Here is a 19,456-nt window from a genome sequence, read left to right as displayed (position 1 = left end):
TGTGTAAAATAGTAGAATTAAATTGAAAAAAATGTAAATAACTAATCAAAAACAACAATACCCATGAGCCTCCAGCACCAGTCAGGTGTGGAGGGGTATAAACATTAAGACTGTAATTTAAAGACGGCACCACTGTAGCCAAATATGTCAAAATGTGACCAAATAAGAAAAATTCTATGAAATATTAAAATTGTAATAAAATCAAGACAGTTCTCACTGTCTGCGCTCTTTTGGTTTCATGGGGGCCACTCATGAGATTGTCCTCACGAATAAGTCAGAATCTGAAAAAAAATATCAGTTATTGTCTTTATTTATTATTATTTTACAAGGACGCTGTCCATAAAAGACTGTTACACAAATACACGCAGACTGGTCTGTTCAGAGTTTACAGCAGGACCCTCGATGTTGCTGTTTCCAACCAGTAACTCCAACAGATCATGTGTAGCAGAAGCAGCTGGTTATGGGTGTTGAATCATTTCCCTGCCTGGATGGAACCTGATGTCTTTATAGTCTGATTAAGTGGAAGCAGAATGACTTTCTTAGATCGGCTCTGATTGGCCTAAAGGGAGGTTGGCCTCAAAGAAAATGAGCTAAAGCAGCTTGGTTCAGTTGAATCGAATGGCTCTACCGAGGTTCGTAAGATAAATAAGGATTATTTTGAACTGTGAGTCATGCAAAGCTGTTCTAGTGGAGTCCAATAGTAAAAACTACAGAGGTGGAAATGAGCACAAGAGGTCCACTTTAAAAGCAAAACTGGACCTGGCTATCGATAGCATGTGCTGTTTAGTATGCAGATGCAGTGAGCAGCTCTGGGACAAACATCAATGTCATCGATTTTCCTTCATGTTTATGTGAACCTGAGATACAAACAGGGCCCCGCTGGAGCCGGAATGAGCTTATCGATGGCCAGGCCAGCGTCCCCAGGAATTACGCCCAGTCCCACACCAGTCTATATCTGAAGCCAACATTTAGTGCTAATGCAGGGAGACTTGTGTCCTTTAGGCAGCGAGCGTTTCGAGGTGTGGAGGCGCTCTGGATGAGGTGGGAATCTTTATTAATCTCAGATCCTGTTCTTGGCCCAATTAGTTTGTAAATCAGTTGTTTGATCAATACAAAGACGAGCTCTTTGTGCACTTCATTATGTGTCAGAGCACTCGCCCTGCAGATGAAACATACTTCCCCTTTAATTAGGAGCTGGAGTGTGCAGGATGTTCTAACGTAAAACCCTTTTTCTGGGTGATTATTAAAACTCACTGAGGTCTGAGTTACAACATCAGATATTTCTGACCTGTCACAGTACCAGATCATTTGTAGAAATTGTCCAGTGTTCAGCTGGTTGTAGTTTTACGGACTTCATAGTTAATAAAAAGAAATCAACCTGCTTTTGGTCCTTTTTCTGTCTTTAAGTGGTTCATCTTAACATATTTGCCGGGATTGTTAGTCTCCAGAGGATGGATCCTCTTGATTTTGTAGGTTCTTCTCTTCACACCTACTGAACAGATTACAGGTGTATTTAACACTCAGCAGGTCACCGGGGAGCCAGGCTGTCGAGAAGGGTTTGGTTAACTTCCTGCTCTTTTACATGACATTTTTAAATGTAATAATATTTAAGAAGGTCCAGTTACACAACACATCCTCAAACAAAGACCCAAAATATTCCACATGCATTATAAATCAATGCACTAGCCTAATGGTTGTAGCGGTGATATTAAAATTTCTTGTTTAAAGTAAAAAATTCAAGCGAAAAAAAAATGCATTTGAAAAAGCGCTTAATTTAAAATAACACAAAGGTTTATTAGTTTGACACCAGCAAACTGCATTTTTCTCCTTTTTCATAAACTTGTAAATCGTCTCAGATTTCTGTCTCTGACTTATTTCATTACACTACAAACATCGACAACTGTAAGGACAAAGGAAAAGACTTTGCAGACACCAATATTGAAGCGAAGTCCAGTAACAGGTCCGGCGTGAGGTGACCGAGGCTCTAAATGTGTAGACCAGACCTGGGTTTGGTGACATAATCCTCTGTCATCAGATACCTTCTGCATCTCTTGTGACATTCAAGGAGTATTTTTGGCATCATGGCTCTGATGGGTGAAGCAATTGTGGCCACTGAAAGGCCAAAGACGGGTTTTTAACTTGCAATAATAACCACCTTCAGGTAACTGCTGTTGTGATTTGGTGCTATATAAATTGAATTGAACTGAACTGAATTGAGAGATAACTGCACTGTCTGAGGCAAAGAAAGTCCTTATTAGTAGGATGGAATGATGGTAGCGTCTTAAGGTTGCAGGTGTTGGTGTATCAGCTCTTTTTTAAATGATATTTTTACTGGTTTAAAGTGTAAATAAGCACTCAGTCACGATTAGACACTAGAAACTACTCGGTAAGGTTTCAGCACTGAAAAGAAGCTTAGATTAGGCAGCAGAGTCCTCTCGGTTTGGTTTTAGCTTTAAAACCTTACTGGTTTGGTTAGAAAAAGAATTTTGGGTTATAAGACGCTCATCAATGACAGTAACCCTGCTCATTAATAAACAATGCGTTTGCAGCGTCATAACCGAATGCATCAGGGCGCCACAGGACAGCAGACTTACTGTCAGGATGACAGCAGGCTGGTCATGACGTGAACAGTAAAGTTCGTGTAGCTTTGGGTTAAAAACAGCAGCTTGTGTTTAAATTTAATGTGAATTAAATTATCGCACCTACATCTCTCCACATCTGTCAGGATGTTTGAGGAGGTGGGTTTCAGCTCATCATTCGTCCTGTCAGGCCTCATTTGCTTTTCATTATTTTGCACATTAGGAACACCTTTTAATGATATTTAGCGTTCGGAAGCAGATTGATTTACAGATGTGGACGGCAGCAGAGGAAGCAGCGAGCTGCGGTAAAAGCCTCGGCCTGCTTCATTAACCACAGGGTCAGCCATGTTTCATTTTATTGACTCGGTGCGGCTGCAGCGTCCGATTCTTCTGTAGGAGTTTAACTCTGTAGGAGTGAACGTGTCCACGCGGTTAATGAACAGTTACGTATCCTTATAATTATAATGATCCTCCACCGTCTGTAGGTGGCTGACAAAGGTGTTAGAAAAGCAGCGACGCAGCTGAAGGTGTTTTCACAGATTAAATGAAAGATGCTCTTTTTTCTCTTCTCAGGATGAAAGTTATTTTTTTTTAAATCCGAGGTTCTTTGAAGTTTATTGATCAGAAAGAGTTGGTGTCTGCGATCCAGTGTCCAACGCAGTTACAGATTCTTTTTATCAGCTGGATCTAAAACCTAAAGCTTCTCAGTCTGATTCAGCCTCGCATTCTTTCATCTTCTTCCGTCTTCCTGTCTGCCTGCATCCCTGCTTTTTCAGGTTTGATCAAATCACAACTGTAAACTTCAAATTTGAGCTTTTCTTCAGTTTTTGATAAAGAAACAACTTGTTTCAAAGGTTTTTTGCAGAAAACTGCCTCCATCCTGCCCTGTGTGTTCTCATCCTGCAGGGTAAACAGTCATTTTCAGATGTTGGTGACATCTCACGTCTCAAACACATCACTGCTCAGACAGACATTTAATCCTGTTTTAAACTGCTGCAAGCTGGAGGGAGGGTGCTGGAGCAAGGATACCGTGGTTCTGGTCCAGTATGACCATTTTGTGCTTTACTGTTTGTTTTACTGCACTTTAGTTCAGTTTTCTGAATATCTCGAAGGAGGAAGATCCAAACTCAGGACTCTGAAGAAAAAACTGTTCAAAATCCCAGACCTCTGTCCGAGGCTGTGGTCGGACCAAGCAGGAATTTCCTGGGCTGAGAAATAAGCCAAGGATGGGACAGAGCCAAATTAAAACTATGTATACTGTCCACATGCCAGCTTATCTAAATAAGTGCTTTCTATAAATACTGTGAGTCGGTATACTGACGGCAGTCATCTTTAACAGCTGGATATCTGCATTTCATCAGAACAGTAAATTGTAAGTGGATTGATTTTTATTTAGCAGTTTTCTAGTCTTATTGACACAAAAATATCACATTCACACATTTATAAACATTCACTTCAGTCTACGCCAACCGAGCAGTGAAACACCATAAACTGCAGTCCCTCCAATGGCCACTTGAGGTTTGTTCAAAGCTGAGAGTCCAATGTTTAAATATTCAAGTTTACAGAGAAACTACGTTTACTGTAGTTTTATGTCTCTTAAGTTAATAACAGTGCATGGCGAATCTTAATATGACCCGACCATTTCAATTTAATTGAGGAATAAAATTTACCCAAAGTCAGAAAAGGCAACAAAATCGTTTCAGGAACACCACGTGTCTGCGTCTGTCATGGTCCCCGTGCCTGCTCGGCTGGCCCTGTGTGGCTACATGTTATGTTTTGTCTTTTCTCTCTCTCCTCTCTCTCTGCTCGCTGCCTGGGCAGAGCTCATTGTGAGCTCCCGGCCTCCACCACCTGTAGGCAATCACCTGTGGCTCCTCACCTTGTTTGCTCCCGCTACTTAAGGCAGTGACTGAGAGCACCTCGCCGCTGGACTATTGAATAACGCTCGTCAGTGCTACTTTAGCCTCAGCCAGTTTTGAGCTCTGTCCGTGAAAGTTCCGTGCTAACCCTTGTTCTCTGTATGCAGATTTCTCGTGTTTGGTTTGGAGACTCTGGACGCTTTTCCCGACCCCGCTCTGCACCCCTGGGAACCCTGGCCCCCTTCTCCTTCACCTGTATATAGTGCACCTGGAGTGTGTAAATAAACCTGTTTTTCTGAGATTTCAGTCTGCGCCGAGTCCTCCCTGCTCCTCCGTGACAGAATAGTCCAGCCAACCATGGACTCAGCGGACTCTGCTTCCTCGGCCCCGGCCCCGATCACCTTGGAGGAGCTACTACACCGGCATGAGCAGATGTTAGTCCGGCTCAGTGGAGAGGTGGCCGCCTTGGCTCTGGCCGTCGCCCAACGAACACCACTAGAGGCGAGCCCCCCCGAGGCGAGCCCCCCGGAGCGCCCAGCCTCTGCCTCATCTCCTCAGGTAACATCAGGCTTTGCTGCAAGCGCTGCTGCACCACCTCTCTCCTCTGTGTCTTTGGATAAGCTGTTGCCCACACCTGAGGCATTCACGGGGGAGCTGGGGAAGTGCGCGGGGTTTTTGATGCAGTGCGCTATGCATTTTCGCCAATTGCCACATGTCTTTTCTAGCGATGAGGTCAAGATCGCCTATTTCGTTCAGCTGTTACGTGACCGTGCTTTGACCTGGGCGCAGGCTCAACTTCAAGCAAACCCTGTAATTACGTATGCTGACTTCCTTTCCAAGTTTAAGGCTGTGTTTGATAAGGGCTCCAGCACAGAAGCCGCCGGTCACCGCTTACTCAACCTTAAACAAGGTAAGCGCAGCATGGCTGATTATTCTGTTGATTTTTGGACCCTGGCAGCGCAAACAAAGTGGGGGCAGGAGGCATTAAGGACCACGTTACTAAACAACATCAATGACGACCTAAAGGACGAATTAATGATGCGTGAACTCCCTCAATCTCTGGAGGCTGTTATGTCGCTGTGTATTCAGGTGGATGATCGGCTGCGTGCGCGCCGGAGCGTGCGGAGGCACGCACCGCGGGAGCCGCGGGCAACAAGAGACCCTTCCCCCGAGTCACGAGGAGCCCGTGAGTACAGCAGGGGCGAGGAAGGAGAGCAGCCGATGCAGATAGGACGCTCCCGCCTTTCACCCGCGGAACGTCAGCGTCGGTTCTCCGCTGGTGAGTGCCTGTATTGCGGCCGTAAGGGTCACTTTATCTCCACCTGCCCGGCTCTGGCAAAAGAGCGCGCCCACCAGTAATGGAGAGGGTACTGGTGGGCGACCTGTCTGGTAAACACTCCCATCCACGTTTAACATTGCCCGCAAAGCTCATGATACAGACAGCGATTCACCCTCTTTCTGCATTAATAGACTCTGGTGCTGAGCAGAGCTTCATTGATATCTCACTAGCCACAAAGCTGAACGTTGCTACCACAGCTTTGCCTAATCCGCTCCGTGTGTCTGCCTTATCAGGCCAACGTTTGCCAGACATCACTCATATTACTGAACCCTTGTCTCTCACACTCTCCGGTAACCATACTGAAAGGATTAGCTTCTTCGTGTTCAAGACACCGTTTGCACCACTTGTGTTAGGTTACCCCTGGTTGGTGCAACATAACCCCCAGATAGACTGGAAGAAAGAGCGTGTTACGGGGTGGAGTGTGGAATGCCACATGAACTGTCTTAAAACTGCCACCCCCCCGGTCACTCGGCTAACCACAGTTGAGCCCACAGAGGAGTGCGATTTGTCCGCTGTTCCCTTTGTCTATCACGACCTGGCAGCAGTATTCAGCAAGGACAAAGCAAAAATGCTCCCCCCCCACAGGCCCTACGACTGTGCCATTGACCTCCTCCCGGGGGCGCCGCTTCCCTCTGGCCGCTTGTATAGTCTCACCCAACCTGAGAGAGAGACAATGGAGAAATACATCACCGACTCGCTGGCCGTGGGCATTATGCGATCCTCTTCTTCTCCTGTGGGTGCGGGGGTTTTTTTTGTCAGCAAGAAAGACAAAACCCTCCGGCCGTGTATAGACTATCGTGGCCTCAACAGAATCACGATCAAAAACAAATACCCGCTGCCCCTTCTCTCCTCTGCCTTTGAACTACTTCAAGGGGCTACAGTGTTCACCAAACTCGATCTGAGAAACGCTTACCACCTTGTGAGGATTCGAAAGGGAGACGAGTGGAAGACGGCATTCAATACACATCTTGGTCATTTTGAGTATTTGGTAATGCCCTTCGGTCTGACGAACGCCCCTGCTGTTTTCCAAGCGCTAGTCAATGATGTCCTCAGGGATTTTATTAACCGCTGTGCTTTTGTCTACCTCGATGACATTCTTGTTTTTTCAAAGACTGTGAAGGAGCACGAAGTCCATGTGAGACAGATTCTCCAGCGCCTGTTGGAGAACAGACTCTTTGTGAAGGCGGAGAAATGTGACTTCCACGTAGACTCAGTGGCGTTCTTGGGGTACATCATCGCTCAAGGTAATCTGAAGCCTGACCCGGCAAAGGTCCAAACAGTCCTAGACTGGCCCAAGCCCCCAAATCGCCTGCAGCTCCAGCGTTATTTGGGCTTTGCCAATTTCTACAGGCGCTTCATTAAAGATTATAGTAAGATCGCATTGCCTCTCACAAGACTTACTTCCCCGAAGGTGTCGTTTCAGTGGGACCCGCCAGCCCAGGAGGCGTTCGCCTGCCTAAAGGAAAGGTTTGCCACCGCTCCTATCCTTCAACAGCCTGACCTCAACCAACAGTTCGTGGTGGAGGTGGATGCGTCGGAGACGGGGGTTGGGGCAGTCCTGTCTCAGCGCTTTAAAGGTAAACTCCACCCGTGTGCCTTCTTCTCTCGCCGCCTCACACCAGCGGAGCGAAATTACGACATCGGGGACCGAGAGCTGCTGGCTGTGAAACTCTCACTAGAGGAATGGAGGCACTGGCTAGAGGGCGCTGAGCATCCCTTTATTGTATGGACAGACCACAAAAACCTGGAGTACATCCGGTCAGCGAAGCGTCTCAACTCCCGGCAGGCCAGGTGGGCTCTGTTTTTCTCACGGTTTGACTTTTCTCTCACCTACAGGCCCGGGTCACGAAACGTAAAACCTGACGCCCTTTCCCGGCTGTTCACCGTTACGGAGAAAGACCCTGACCCTGAGCCCATCCTCCCCTCCTCCTGCGTGTTCGGAGCAGTCACTTGGGCGATTGAATCCCAAATCCTCGAGGCGCAAGTCACCGAACCCGACCCAGGGACGGGCCCACCAGGGCGGCTTTATGTTCCCACGTCCGTCAGGTCACGTGTTCTCCAGTGGGGTCACACCGCCCGCTTTTCCTGCCACCCTGGACTTCATCGCACGATCTCCTTCTTGCAACGTTACTTCTGGTGGCCCTCCCTGATAAAAGACACTAGAGACTATGTGACCGCCTGTCCCACGTGCGCTCAAAACAAGCGTCCCAACCAACCGCCGTCCGGGTTGCTCCAGCCTCTCCCCACTCCTGGCCGGCCCTGGTCCCACATCGCCCTGGACTTCGTCACGGGGCTGCCGTCCTCTTCAGGTAACACAGTAATACTAACCATTGTGGACCGTTTTTCTAAGGCTGCACATTTTGTTGCCCTCACAAAGCTCCCGACCGCACTGGAGACTGCTCAACTGCTGACGGCACATGTGTTTAGGCTGCACGGCATCCCTGACGACATCGTGTCCGACAGAGGCCCTCAGTTCACCTCGCGGGTTTGGAAAGAGTTCTGCACGACCCTGGGCGCAAAGGTTAGTCTTTCATCTGGTTTTCACCCTCAGACCAACGGACAGACGGAGCGTGCCAACCAGGAGCTGGAAGCTGCCCTTCGCTGTGTTGTCTCCCACAATCAAGGCACCTGGAGCGACCAGCTACCGTGGATTGAGTACGCTCATAACAGCCTCACGTCGTCCGCCACGGGAATGTCGCCGTTCGAGGCTTCTCTGGGGTACCAACCGCCGCTGTTTCCTGCTCTTGAAGGCGAGCATGCGGTCCCCTCTCTGCAACACCACCTCCGAAGGTGCCGTCGGGCCTGGCGTACTACCAGAGCGGCCCTGCTCCGAACTAAGGAGCGAAACAAGGCCCTCGCTGATTGCCGTCGGACCCCTGCCCCTGCATACGCCGCGGGTCAAAAGGTCAAGCCCGTGCTCTCCAGCCCGCTGTGCCCCCCTCTTAGGGCCCCTCCGCCCGCCCAGCTTGTGGATGGTCAGGAGGTGTACGCCATCACTCGTATTATGGACTCTCGGCGCCGGGGACGGGGTTTCCAGTACCTGGTGGATTGGGAGGGCTACGGGCCGGAGGAACGATCCTGGGTGCCCCGGTCGGCTGTCCTGGCCAAGGAGTTGATCCGGGACTTCCATCGTCGGTATCCGGGTAAGCCTGGTGGGTCGCCGGGAGGCTCCCGTTGAGGGGGGGGTACTGTCATGGTCCCCGTGCCTGCTCGGCTGGCCCTGTGTGGCTACATGTTATGTTTTGTCTTTTCTCTCTCTCCTCTCTCTCTGCTCGCTGCCTGGGCGGAGCTCATTGTGAGCTCCCGGCCTCCACCACCTGTAGGCAATCACCTGTGGCTCCTCACCTTGTTTGCTCCCGCTACTTAAGGCAGTGACTGAGAGCACCTCGCCGCTGGACTATTGAATAACGCTCGTCAGTGCTACTTTAGCCTCAGCCAGTTTTGAGCTCTGTCCGTGAAAGTTCCGTGCTAACCCTTGTTCTCTGTATGCAGATTTCTCGTGTTTGGTTTGGAGACTCTGGACGCTTTTCCCGACCCCGCTCTGCACCCCTGGGAACCCTGGCCCCCTTCTCCTTCACCTGTATATAGTGCACCTGGAGTGTGTAAATAAACCTGTTTTTCTGAGATTTCAGTCTGCGCCGAGTCCTCCCTGCTCCTCCGTGACAGCGTCTGTGAAAATCAATGACTTTGACAAACTCAGTCAAGTATTAGATGTCCTGCACAGCAAATCCAGCATGTCCAAATTAACACTGTCAGATTTGATTTCAACACTATTAAAGTGTCTATATGGGTCCACACCAGAGAGTGTTAATTTAACTCTTTTTGGAGAGTTGGTACGTTAACTCTGATTTAGTGTTAAACACCAAATCTGTCTGGAGTTGATAATTTAACACTTACTAATGCTAACTAGGTGTTAAGAGTTTATATATTAACTCTCAAAGAGTATTTTAGTTTAACTACGTAAGAGTTATCTTCTAATTCATTCTAAAAAGCGGGAATTTTACTGTTCTGAACTTCTAGAAATTTCTTTTGGAAATAAACATTTACTAAAAAGATGCAATGGTTTTTGAAAAACATTTATTCTGAACTGTGCACCACAATTTCAAAACATTTTCTGAAAGATGTAACAGTATACATGTTCTCACTTTCATTAGAATTTTGTTTATCAAAAGGTCTGACATAGGTGAGCTGGTAAATGCAAATAACAATGCAAATAACAGCATTCTCATCACTTATTTCAATAAATACAAAATACAATATGCATGTCCTTCATTCATCACTTTGTGGAACTGCAACGCACTTCTGCTCTCCCCCATATTCCATCTTCACAAGCATATCCTATGTGGAGATTGAATAAAAATTAGTTGACACTAATTAATGACACAAATAATCCAGTAATCAATTGCAGCACAGTTAAAAAAAAAAAAGGAATCCTTTTTGAGCCATTACTTGTATAAAGTATTTTCCCAAAAGACAAGGACACAGGCAACAGGTAATACTGAACTAAATGTAAAACCTCAACCTTTTTCATTTTTACCTAAACCATGTGCACAAAACTCTGGAGGGATCTATGCTAACGTAGAATCCAGTCAGGACGTCTGCTACTGCTGTTTGCTCGTTTTTGGTTTTTTTTATGGGAGATCGTTTTCAGGCTTCAAGTAGGCAAGGCAAGGCAAGGCAAATTTATTTGTATAGCACAATTCAACAACAAGGTGATTCAAAGTGCTTTACAGAGACATTAGAAACAAAAACAAATAAAAAGCATGATTTAAAATTGATTAAAACAAGCAAACAAACTAACTAACTAAACACACACATTTCACACCTGTTTGCGCAATCTGAACCCTTATCGTAAGGGGAGCTACCAGTCCTTCTGTGGACGAGCTACTTTCTATTTTAAATTCCCTGAATTTAAAATACTCTCTAGACCCAGTCTAGACCCAGCTGGGGAGCTACCCAGAGCTCTAAACCCACTTAACAAACAAACAAACAAACAAAACAGTATATAAAATCAAAACAGATAAAATCAGAACAGTAGATAAAATCAGTAGTTAATGTAAGTTTTGAAATTTAAGCTTAACAAACAAACAAAACAGTATATAAAATCAAAACAGATAAAATCAGAAATAGATAAGATCAGTAGTTAGTGTAAGTTTTGAAATTTAAGCTTAAAAGTGTGGATTTGGTGCTTTATTCAAATGCAGCTGAGAACAGGTGAGTCTTCAACCTGGATTTAAATAAACTGAGTGTTTCAGCTGATCTGAGGCTTTCTGGGAGTTTGTTCCAGATATAAGGAGCATAAAAGCTGAATGCAGCTTCTCCGTGTCTGGTTCTGACTCTGGGAACTGATAAAAGACCGGATCCAGATGACCTGAGGGATCTGGAAGGTTCATACTGGGTCAGGAGGTCACTGATGTATTTTGGTCCTAAACCATTCAGAGCTTTATAGGCCAGCATCAGAACTTTAAAGTCTATCCTCTGACGGACAGGCAGCCAGTGTAAGGACCTCAGAGCTGGACTGATGTGGTCCACTTTTTTGGTCTTAGTGAGGACTCGAGCAGCAGAGTTCTGAATGAGCTGTAGTTGTCTGACTGATTTTTTGGGTAGACCTGTAAAGATGCTGTTACAGTAATCAAGCCTACTAAAGATGAATGCATGGACTAGTTTTTCCAGGTCCTGTTGAGACATCAGATCTTTTATCCTTGAAATATTCTTGAGGTGATAGTAAGCTGACTTTGTTATTGTCTTAATGTGTTTTTCTAAGTTTAGGTCTGCATCCATCACTACACCCAAATTTCTCGCCTGGTTTGTGGTTTTTAGATGTATAGATTGAAGTTCTCTGGTGACCTGTAATCGTTTTTTCTTTGGCGCCAAAGACTATTACTTCAGTTTTGTTTTTGTTTAGCTGGAGAAAATTGTGGCACAACCAGTCATTAATTTCCTCAATGCATTTACCAAGAGCCTGTACAGGGCCTCGGTCTCCTGGTGACATTGTGATATATATTTGTGTGTCATCTGCATAGCTGTGGTGGTTTATTTTGTTGTTCTTTATAATCTGTGCCAGTGGGAGCATGTAAATGTTAAACAGAGGGGGTCCCAAGATGGAACCTTGGGGAACTCCACATGTGATACTTGTCTGCTCGGATGTGAAGTTACCTATTGATACAAAGTATTTCCTGTTTTCTAAGTATGTTTTGAACCAGTTTAGTACAGTTCCTGAAAGACCTGCCCAGTTCTCCAGTCGTTTGAGTAATATGTTGTGGTCAACTGTATCAAATGCTGCACTGAGATCCAGCAAAACTAGGACTGACATTTTTCCACTGTCTGTATTCAGACATATGTCATTGAACACTTTGGTCAGAGCGGTTTCAGTGCTGTGGTTCTGTCTAAAACCTGACTGGAAGGCATCGTAGCAGTTATTCTGTTTTAAGAAGTAATTGAGCTGTTGAGAAACTGCTTTTTCAATGATCTTACTTAAAAATGGGAGATTTGAGATCGGCCTGTAGTTTTTCATTTGTGTCTTGTCAAGATTGTCCTTTTTCAGTATAGGTTTGATTACAGCAGTTTTTAGTGGTTCTGGAAACACACCTGACATTAAGGAAAAGTTGACGATCTGTAACAGGTCTGACTCCAAAGTCTTTGAGACCTTTTTGAAAAAACTTGTTGGCAGGACATCTAAACAGCAAGAGGAGGAGTTCAGTTGACCTAAGATGTCCTCCAGGTCTTTGCTGTTAATAGGGTCAAACTGTTTGATGGTGTTTAAACAGTTTTTCGGTGGACACAGTACATATCCTGGATCTGCTGTTGATGTACCAACTGCTTGTCTAATCTTTTTGATTTTGTCTGTGAAGAATTTGGCAAAGTCATTGCAGGCCATGGTCGAATGAAGTTCAGCTGCCACTGGCACAGGAGGGTTTGTTAGCCTGTCAACTGTAGAAAATAAGACCCGAGCATTATGGCTGTTTTTAGTGATGATGTCAGAGAAGTAGGACCTTCTTGCACTCCTCAGTTGTAAATTATAATTGTGAAGTTTCTCTTTATAGATGTCATAATGAACCTGGAGGTTTGTTTTTCTCCATCTGCGCTCAGCTTTCCTACACTCTCTTTTTTCATTTTTCACTAGTGTGGAGTTTCTCCATGGAGACTTTTTCCTTCCAGAGATAACCTTCACCTTAATGGGGGCAATAGTATCCATTACATTTAACATTTTTGCATTAAAGCTATTGACGAGCTCATTGACTGAACCTTTGGACAGGTCAGGTGTTAATGGGAAGACCTGGTTAAAGATCTCACTACTGTCTTCAGTTATACACCGTTTTGTGATCACTGCTGTTGATATATTTGTGTGGGCTGAGATTTTACTTTCAAAGAAAACACAGTAATGATCAGATAAGCCCACATCAGACACAGTAATGTTTGATGTGGGCACCATTATACCAACATTTCACTATCTAGACATTGTTTTAGGTGTATTTGACCAAAAGTTTGACTGAAAATTCACATGCAAGCTGTTTTTCAAGGCTGTGGTATTTGCCCGCAAACAATACCTTTCAGCTAGCTAAAACAGAATATTATGCTATCACCGAGCAACATGGCTAATGCCTTTCACACAGCTTTGTCTCAACTCCAAAGAGCCACAGAAGTAAAAGATAATAATAATAATTGAAACAATCTTTGAAAAAATGATTTACCAAGCATGGCAAACAACTCAAATATGTAGAGCAAAATGTTCTGAAACGGCTTCACTCCAGCTTCGTTTGGAGCCTATGGTGCTGGGGGCGGAGTCTGTGAATTTACTCTATTGGTGTCATAGCCCCTGTTGGAGTTCAAGAGTTCAAGAGTTAATGTTTCCATTGTAACACCTCCAGATTTGAAATAGAAACACTCATTTTTAACACTCGATTTTAACTACTATCATTTTACACCTCAGAGTTACATTAAAAGAATGTGACTCTACTTAGAGTAAAATAAACTCTACTTTTGCAAGAAGACTACTAACACCAAAACATTTAACACTTTTGAATTTGCTGTGTGGGAATGACAGTGGACTATGGATTATTTGTTCTTTTGTCACATCATGTATGAATTAAACAGTAAAAACAGGTTTAGAGTTCAGTATATTTCTCCCACCTGTAATTACTTTCATTCCTTGTTAGTTTGTTACCCATCGCTCTTTCATATATAGGCTAAATATGGCGGCAGGTCAGTGAGCGCAGTGGGGTCTGACTGACAGCTGATTTCCTTGCATTTCCCAGCAGGGATCATTAGCTTCTGTTTTATATTCTTATTTCAAGTTAGGCCAAATTGATTTTAGAAAAAAAAGTATGACTTTCACTCGTGTTCCTTATTATTTTCCAATCTGTACCAACTGACTCCTCTCGTTACCCACGGTGCATATATTTCCGTGATTTATCTTTCTTTGTCTCATCTAGTGCAATTCTAATCATTACTTGTTATCAGTTTCTAAAGTGTGCTCTGCGCTCATGTATAACTAAATCTCCCCCCCAGCAAATCAATACAGCGTTGTAATGTTTCGTTTATCTAATTAAATCCCTGATAGACCCGTTTCCAACAAACGTCTGTTTCAAGCTCTTGTTTTATAGGTTTTGATTAGATTGTAGGAAATCAAACTAAACCATGAAGGACACAGAAGTGTGGTTATAAATGCATTATTTCATAAAATGTATGTTGGGTAACTTGTTTTCACAAGTTCTTTTTTTTTTCAGTGTTAGAACAGATTGTAACTGTAACATTTTGACTTCTCTGACAGGCTGTGGACTGATTTTAAGAACTCAGTTCAGTTTTGATGCTAAAATATATGATATTAGCTTACAGATGATTAAATGTCAAACAAATGTCAATAAAAGGCTGTCTCTCAGCTCACAAACCCCACATAACTACAAAAAAACCCCACTGCTGTAGCTTCAGATAGCATTTTGCTAATAACAATGTTAGCAAGTTTAGCTAAAGTTAGCTAGCTAGGTGCTACGTAAGGGATCAAGCACCTTCTGATCCTAAGATGATTTTCTGAGTCCTGTACAAGGAAGCAACTTCACCACACCCGGGATCTTTTCATTATCTGGATTCTCTCCTTGTAATATCAGCAAGTGGACACATGAAGGTGGCTATCAGCTGACACAAACATGCTTTAAGATTTCTTATTTAGCAAACTATGTTAATATAGATGTGGTTGGCTAATTCAACTCCTGGAATAGAGTATACTTTACTGTGAGTTACTTTATCAATTTAATTCTAGCTAGCTGACTAACTGTGTTTTGCTACCTATGGTTATTATTATGAAAATATATTATGTGATTAGAGATGTTATTTGGCTAGCTAGCCAAAAACTATTAGCTGACCTGAAAAACTTGGACACCAAACAGAAACTGGGAACGTTCCCTTTTTGGCCTGTGGTTGCAGATCGGTCTACAACGTCTCTTTATGCTCTCTTTACACTTAATGTCATGTCATTAGCAGTCACATGACTACAAACACTGAATACTGGTCATAAAATAGTGCATCAAAGAACAAGCCCCACTGCTCACTGATTTTGGAAAAAGATTTAAACCCTTCACCTTGAACATTAAATAATTTTCTCTTTACTAAATTAACATCTCCCTCACCCACTGATGTTTTTTTTTTTTTTTTTTTTTTGCTTTTAAGAGGTTGAAGCAGAGTCCCACCTACAGTTTGCAACCAAACTCTTAACGTTTAATCAATACCATACTGACAGAACCATTAATATCTGTACCCACTCTTGGACCATTTCTTCCTGCTTTCCCATGAAAAACAATCTCATCATGACTTTGTAAAGAAGTGAAGCAGCTAAAGGTGAAATTTAATTGAACAAAGCAGCCGGTGTCCATTTCTTAATGCAGCAGCAGCTGCGTGCCAGAAACTCCAAACGCGGCGTCCATTTCTTAATTCGAGGCAGACGTGCCAAGTTTTATGCTGTCAGTCAATTTCCTGATGGAGCCGCAGGTCTGAGCCAACGAGGTGCCGCAAACATAATCCTGTTTATTTAAACCTGCTGCCAGAGAGGAATACACCCTTACATCCACATACCTGTACCTGCTGTACCATGATTGACATGTATTTGCTCTGTTAATGGATGAATGAATGAAAGTTGATCAATGAGTACAAGATCAATAGCCCTGATTTTGGGGTTCAGTACAAATGTTTGCAGCTTCATGTGTCAGCCTTTATATGTTTGTGCCGGTTTAAACATTTGAATTATGCTTGAAGTATATTTTGGTTCATTTCTGTTCAAATTTGGAAATTATAAGCTCTTGGTTTGTAGCTCTTTTTAACCCGATGGCTCACCTGATGCCTTTAGGCACAACCCATTGATAAATCTCATAGATGGAACAATATTTAAGTTTGTAGTCCCCCTGAGTGAAATAGCGTTATTTTTACTAACTATGGGGTTTGATTTAGTACTTGGTTTGAGTAAATCAAAGCAGAACCATTGAGGCTATTCACACAAAACAATAGATCATGATTTGCATGATTATCACTGAAAATATTAAAAAAAATGCTAAAATTAGTCACTTGGGTGGTCTATCCAAGTAGAGTCTATGAGCTCGGTTCTGCTGGAGGTCACTTCCTGTTGAACGGGAGTTCTTCCTTTCGACCATCTCCAGGTTTTTGCTCGTAGGTGACTGTGTACTGATGCTATATAAATGGGTCTGGTTCTTGTTTATACCAGTACCAATTAGTCCAATCCACTGAAACTGGATTGGACTAATTGGCTTTGCAGTTTTAAGACCCAGGGAAACCAGCCCGCCAGTGCTTTGTAACAGCCGCGACCTCTGGCGATAAGGAAAGGCTGCTCTTCATAGAGGACTCACGCTCGGGGAGACATTTTTTGGTTGACTCAGGCTCCCAGAAGAGCTTCGGAAACTTTTGTGTCGTCTTTGCATACCTCCACAATGGTATATTATTTAATCTTTAAAAACATTGGAGATTTCCCGCCTACCACCAGAGAGAGCCCAAGTACCACAAGTGGTACGCGTACTCCCTGGAACATCTCCAAGGTTTATTTTCACTTACTGTATGGTAGTGACAATTTTTACATGCACACCTCTTTCAATAATGTTCAAAGTCCCTGATAATCGCAGTAACAGTGGCTTTAATGCTGCAAACCTGCTCAAGCCCACACCGAAAATTCATCATCAGTCAGTAATGGAATTGATTTCTTTTTAAAAAGCCCAAAAGTCATACAGTCTTATGAATCCGTAACATGGAGGGCATTTGCATATATCTGAAATCTTCCCTTGGATGTTCAGGGCTGCAAATTCTAGTCGGGTTTACAATAAATAACAACTTTATACATGAAGTTTGTAAAAGCACATATCTTAAATAAAAGATCTTTATATAATAAACCACTAAAGGAACTAAAAAGCTGCATGGCTTCCCGTCCAGGAGACGGTTGGTTTAAGGGTTTAATAACAAGCAGAAATCTGATGGTTTGTGTCTCTTGTGTCTTCGCAGATCCCGGTTCTGGTTCAGGAGACGGAGACGGTGAGTGTCTGTCTTTCACTGGGCTATTTAAAGATTTCATTTCCTGCTTCACTTCTGCTGTGGGTGAAAGTCAAACACAAATCAATTACAGCAGAGTCGTTATCTGCCCTGCACAAACATTAACTGCTTGTATTGTGAGCCGTCTGTGATATGAAGAAACTAATCACTGAGGTCAAAACGTGGCTGAACGACCCCTCCACGCAGAACCGTTTATTCTGCCTCTGTGAGTCCTTCTGTGCCTCTGCAGCCCCTCGCTGAATGTTAACTCCTCTAATAAAGGTTTCATTAAGTCCTCCCTGAAGAACACGATGGTGTTGTCTGTCCTGTGGGAGTCGAGCTTAAAGCCTCGCTGTTGCCAAATTTGGCAACAGAGACATTTTGCAACCATCTGTGAGCACGGACCACAGTGTTTGTTGTTTAATTTGGCTGCTGGAGGGGTTTTAATTGGAGGCGGCTGCTCGAGAGGCAGTACCTCCACCATCCGCTGCCATCTGCATGTGGGCGGGGCCTCTGAGCAGCAGGAGATGGAAGAGCTGATCCATGGAGGATTAGAAAAGGTTAGGAAAACTAACGGCAGCTCTTTAAACATGTTCACACCTGTTAACTTGTTTCCTAACAGTAAATCATGGCTGCATGTGACATGCAGAATAAAATTGACTAAAACACACATTTAGTTCTTTATTTCACTTTGTTAACTGTACATGTGCACAAATCTGTGTGCATTTATGATGAGAATACCTCGTTTATATTCAAACATACAATTTTATACATTACAAACTAAGCCTTTATGTAAGTCATCGACTGAGGAACCTCAACTTCATCATTTCAATCAAACGTCTGTTGTATTGATCTGGTCAGGTAAGTATCACAGGGGGTTGTTAATCACTTCCAGCTGCTTTAGTGTTAATGAAATTTATAACGGGTGCACAAGAGGGGCAACAATGAGACAACCCCAAAAACAGGAGCAGTTTTTAGACGTAGAGAGCGCTGACACGTTTTCCCTCCTCATCGTTTTTCGCTGTTTTTTCACTAGTTTGGCCGTCAGTGTCACTAATGGTATCATGAAGTGATACCTGGGCCCTACAGAGTTTGCTCCTCCAGGATGGTACATCAATATCTGTCTCTCCAGGAGACAGGCAGTTACTCTAGGAGAGCTGGGCAGGACCGTAGAAGGCCCTCAACCCATCAGCAGGACCGCTGTCTGTCCAAACTACTCTGCTTTATTAAGACTGTCATTTAATTGAAAAAAGTTAGCGTTCATCCTCCAGCTTCACTGTGTTTATGCTAGCCATAGCTGTGTAGCTAGCCACCACGCAGCACCTCATTGTATACCAGCTAGCCCGACTTCAGTAACCCTACAAGCGTCGCTGCTGTTTATTTTTCTGTCTTCATTTATGTTGGAAGTGATAGCAGAGCTGCACGTTTTAATTTTTGCTGTGGCGGCCTTCCAGGCCTTCCTGGTTTGTGCATGTCGAAGCTCAGTTTGGTCTTCGTGGCGTTTCAGCCGATGACACGAAATACCATCCTGCGGTGGCCTTGCTGGATCCGCTGTCCACCCGCCGTGTGATGATACACCGCTCTCAAGGCTCTGCTGGTGCTGCGCTATTCCCTCTCCGATGCAGAACGGCTGAGAAACTCCTCTCTCTCTCGGGCTTGGGTGATGGTACCGCTCTCGAGCCCACGGAGAGTACGCTGTCCTTGCTAGGATGACGGCGGATTCCTCTTCACTCACGTCTTCCTCTGACAGGTGCCGGTGCGAGCTGGCCTTGCCAACTCCCCGCTGCTGGCCGCGAAGGATTACCGCTCACTCGCAGAAGCGGATCAGATTCTCCTGGCAACCAGGTGCTTCGGCATCCAGGCGATAGTTCCCGACTCACCGACAGCATCTACTGCACCACCACCGATTCTCCCGGGGGCCTTCAACTCATCGATGGTGGCTGGGATCGCAGCGCGGTGGCACCGCGGAAAAGGGCAGTGTTTTAAGCATCAGCGTGACAACGCTGTGCCGCCTTTGCAGTTTTAAGACCCAGGGAAACTGGGTCTTAAAACCCAGTTTTAAGACCCAGCGCTTTGTAACAGCCGCAACCTTTGGCGATAAGGAAAGGCTGCTCTTCATAGAGGACTCACGCTCGGGGAGACATTTTTGGTCGACTCAG

General features: G+C 44.4%; 1 protein-coding gene across 1 annotated transcript in view; it reads left to right on the top strand.

Annotated features, from left to right (window-relative positions):
- Positions 1-19,456, top strand: part of tmeff1a (transmembrane protein with EGF-like and two follistatin-like domains 1a) — a 114,310-nt gene that overhangs the window by 66,620 nt on the left and 28,234 nt on the right. Inside the window, exon 4 of the mRNA XM_080907050.1 lies at positions 17,271-17,300. Coding sequence (XP_080763176.1) covers positions 17,271-17,300 — 30 coding nt within the window. The remainder of the gene's footprint in view (positions 1-17,270; positions 17,301-19,456) is intronic.

Source organism: Rhamphochromis sp. 'chilingali' (assembly GCF_963969265.1).
Source record: "Rhamphochromis sp. 'chilingali' genome assembly, chromosome: 16".
Taxonomy (NCBI): Eukaryota; Metazoa; Chordata; class Actinopteri; order Cichliformes; family Cichlidae; genus Rhamphochromis; species Rhamphochromis sp. 'chilingali'.
The sequence above is the reverse complement of the archived record's forward strand: the minus strand, read 5'-3'. Positions and strand labels throughout refer to the sequence as shown.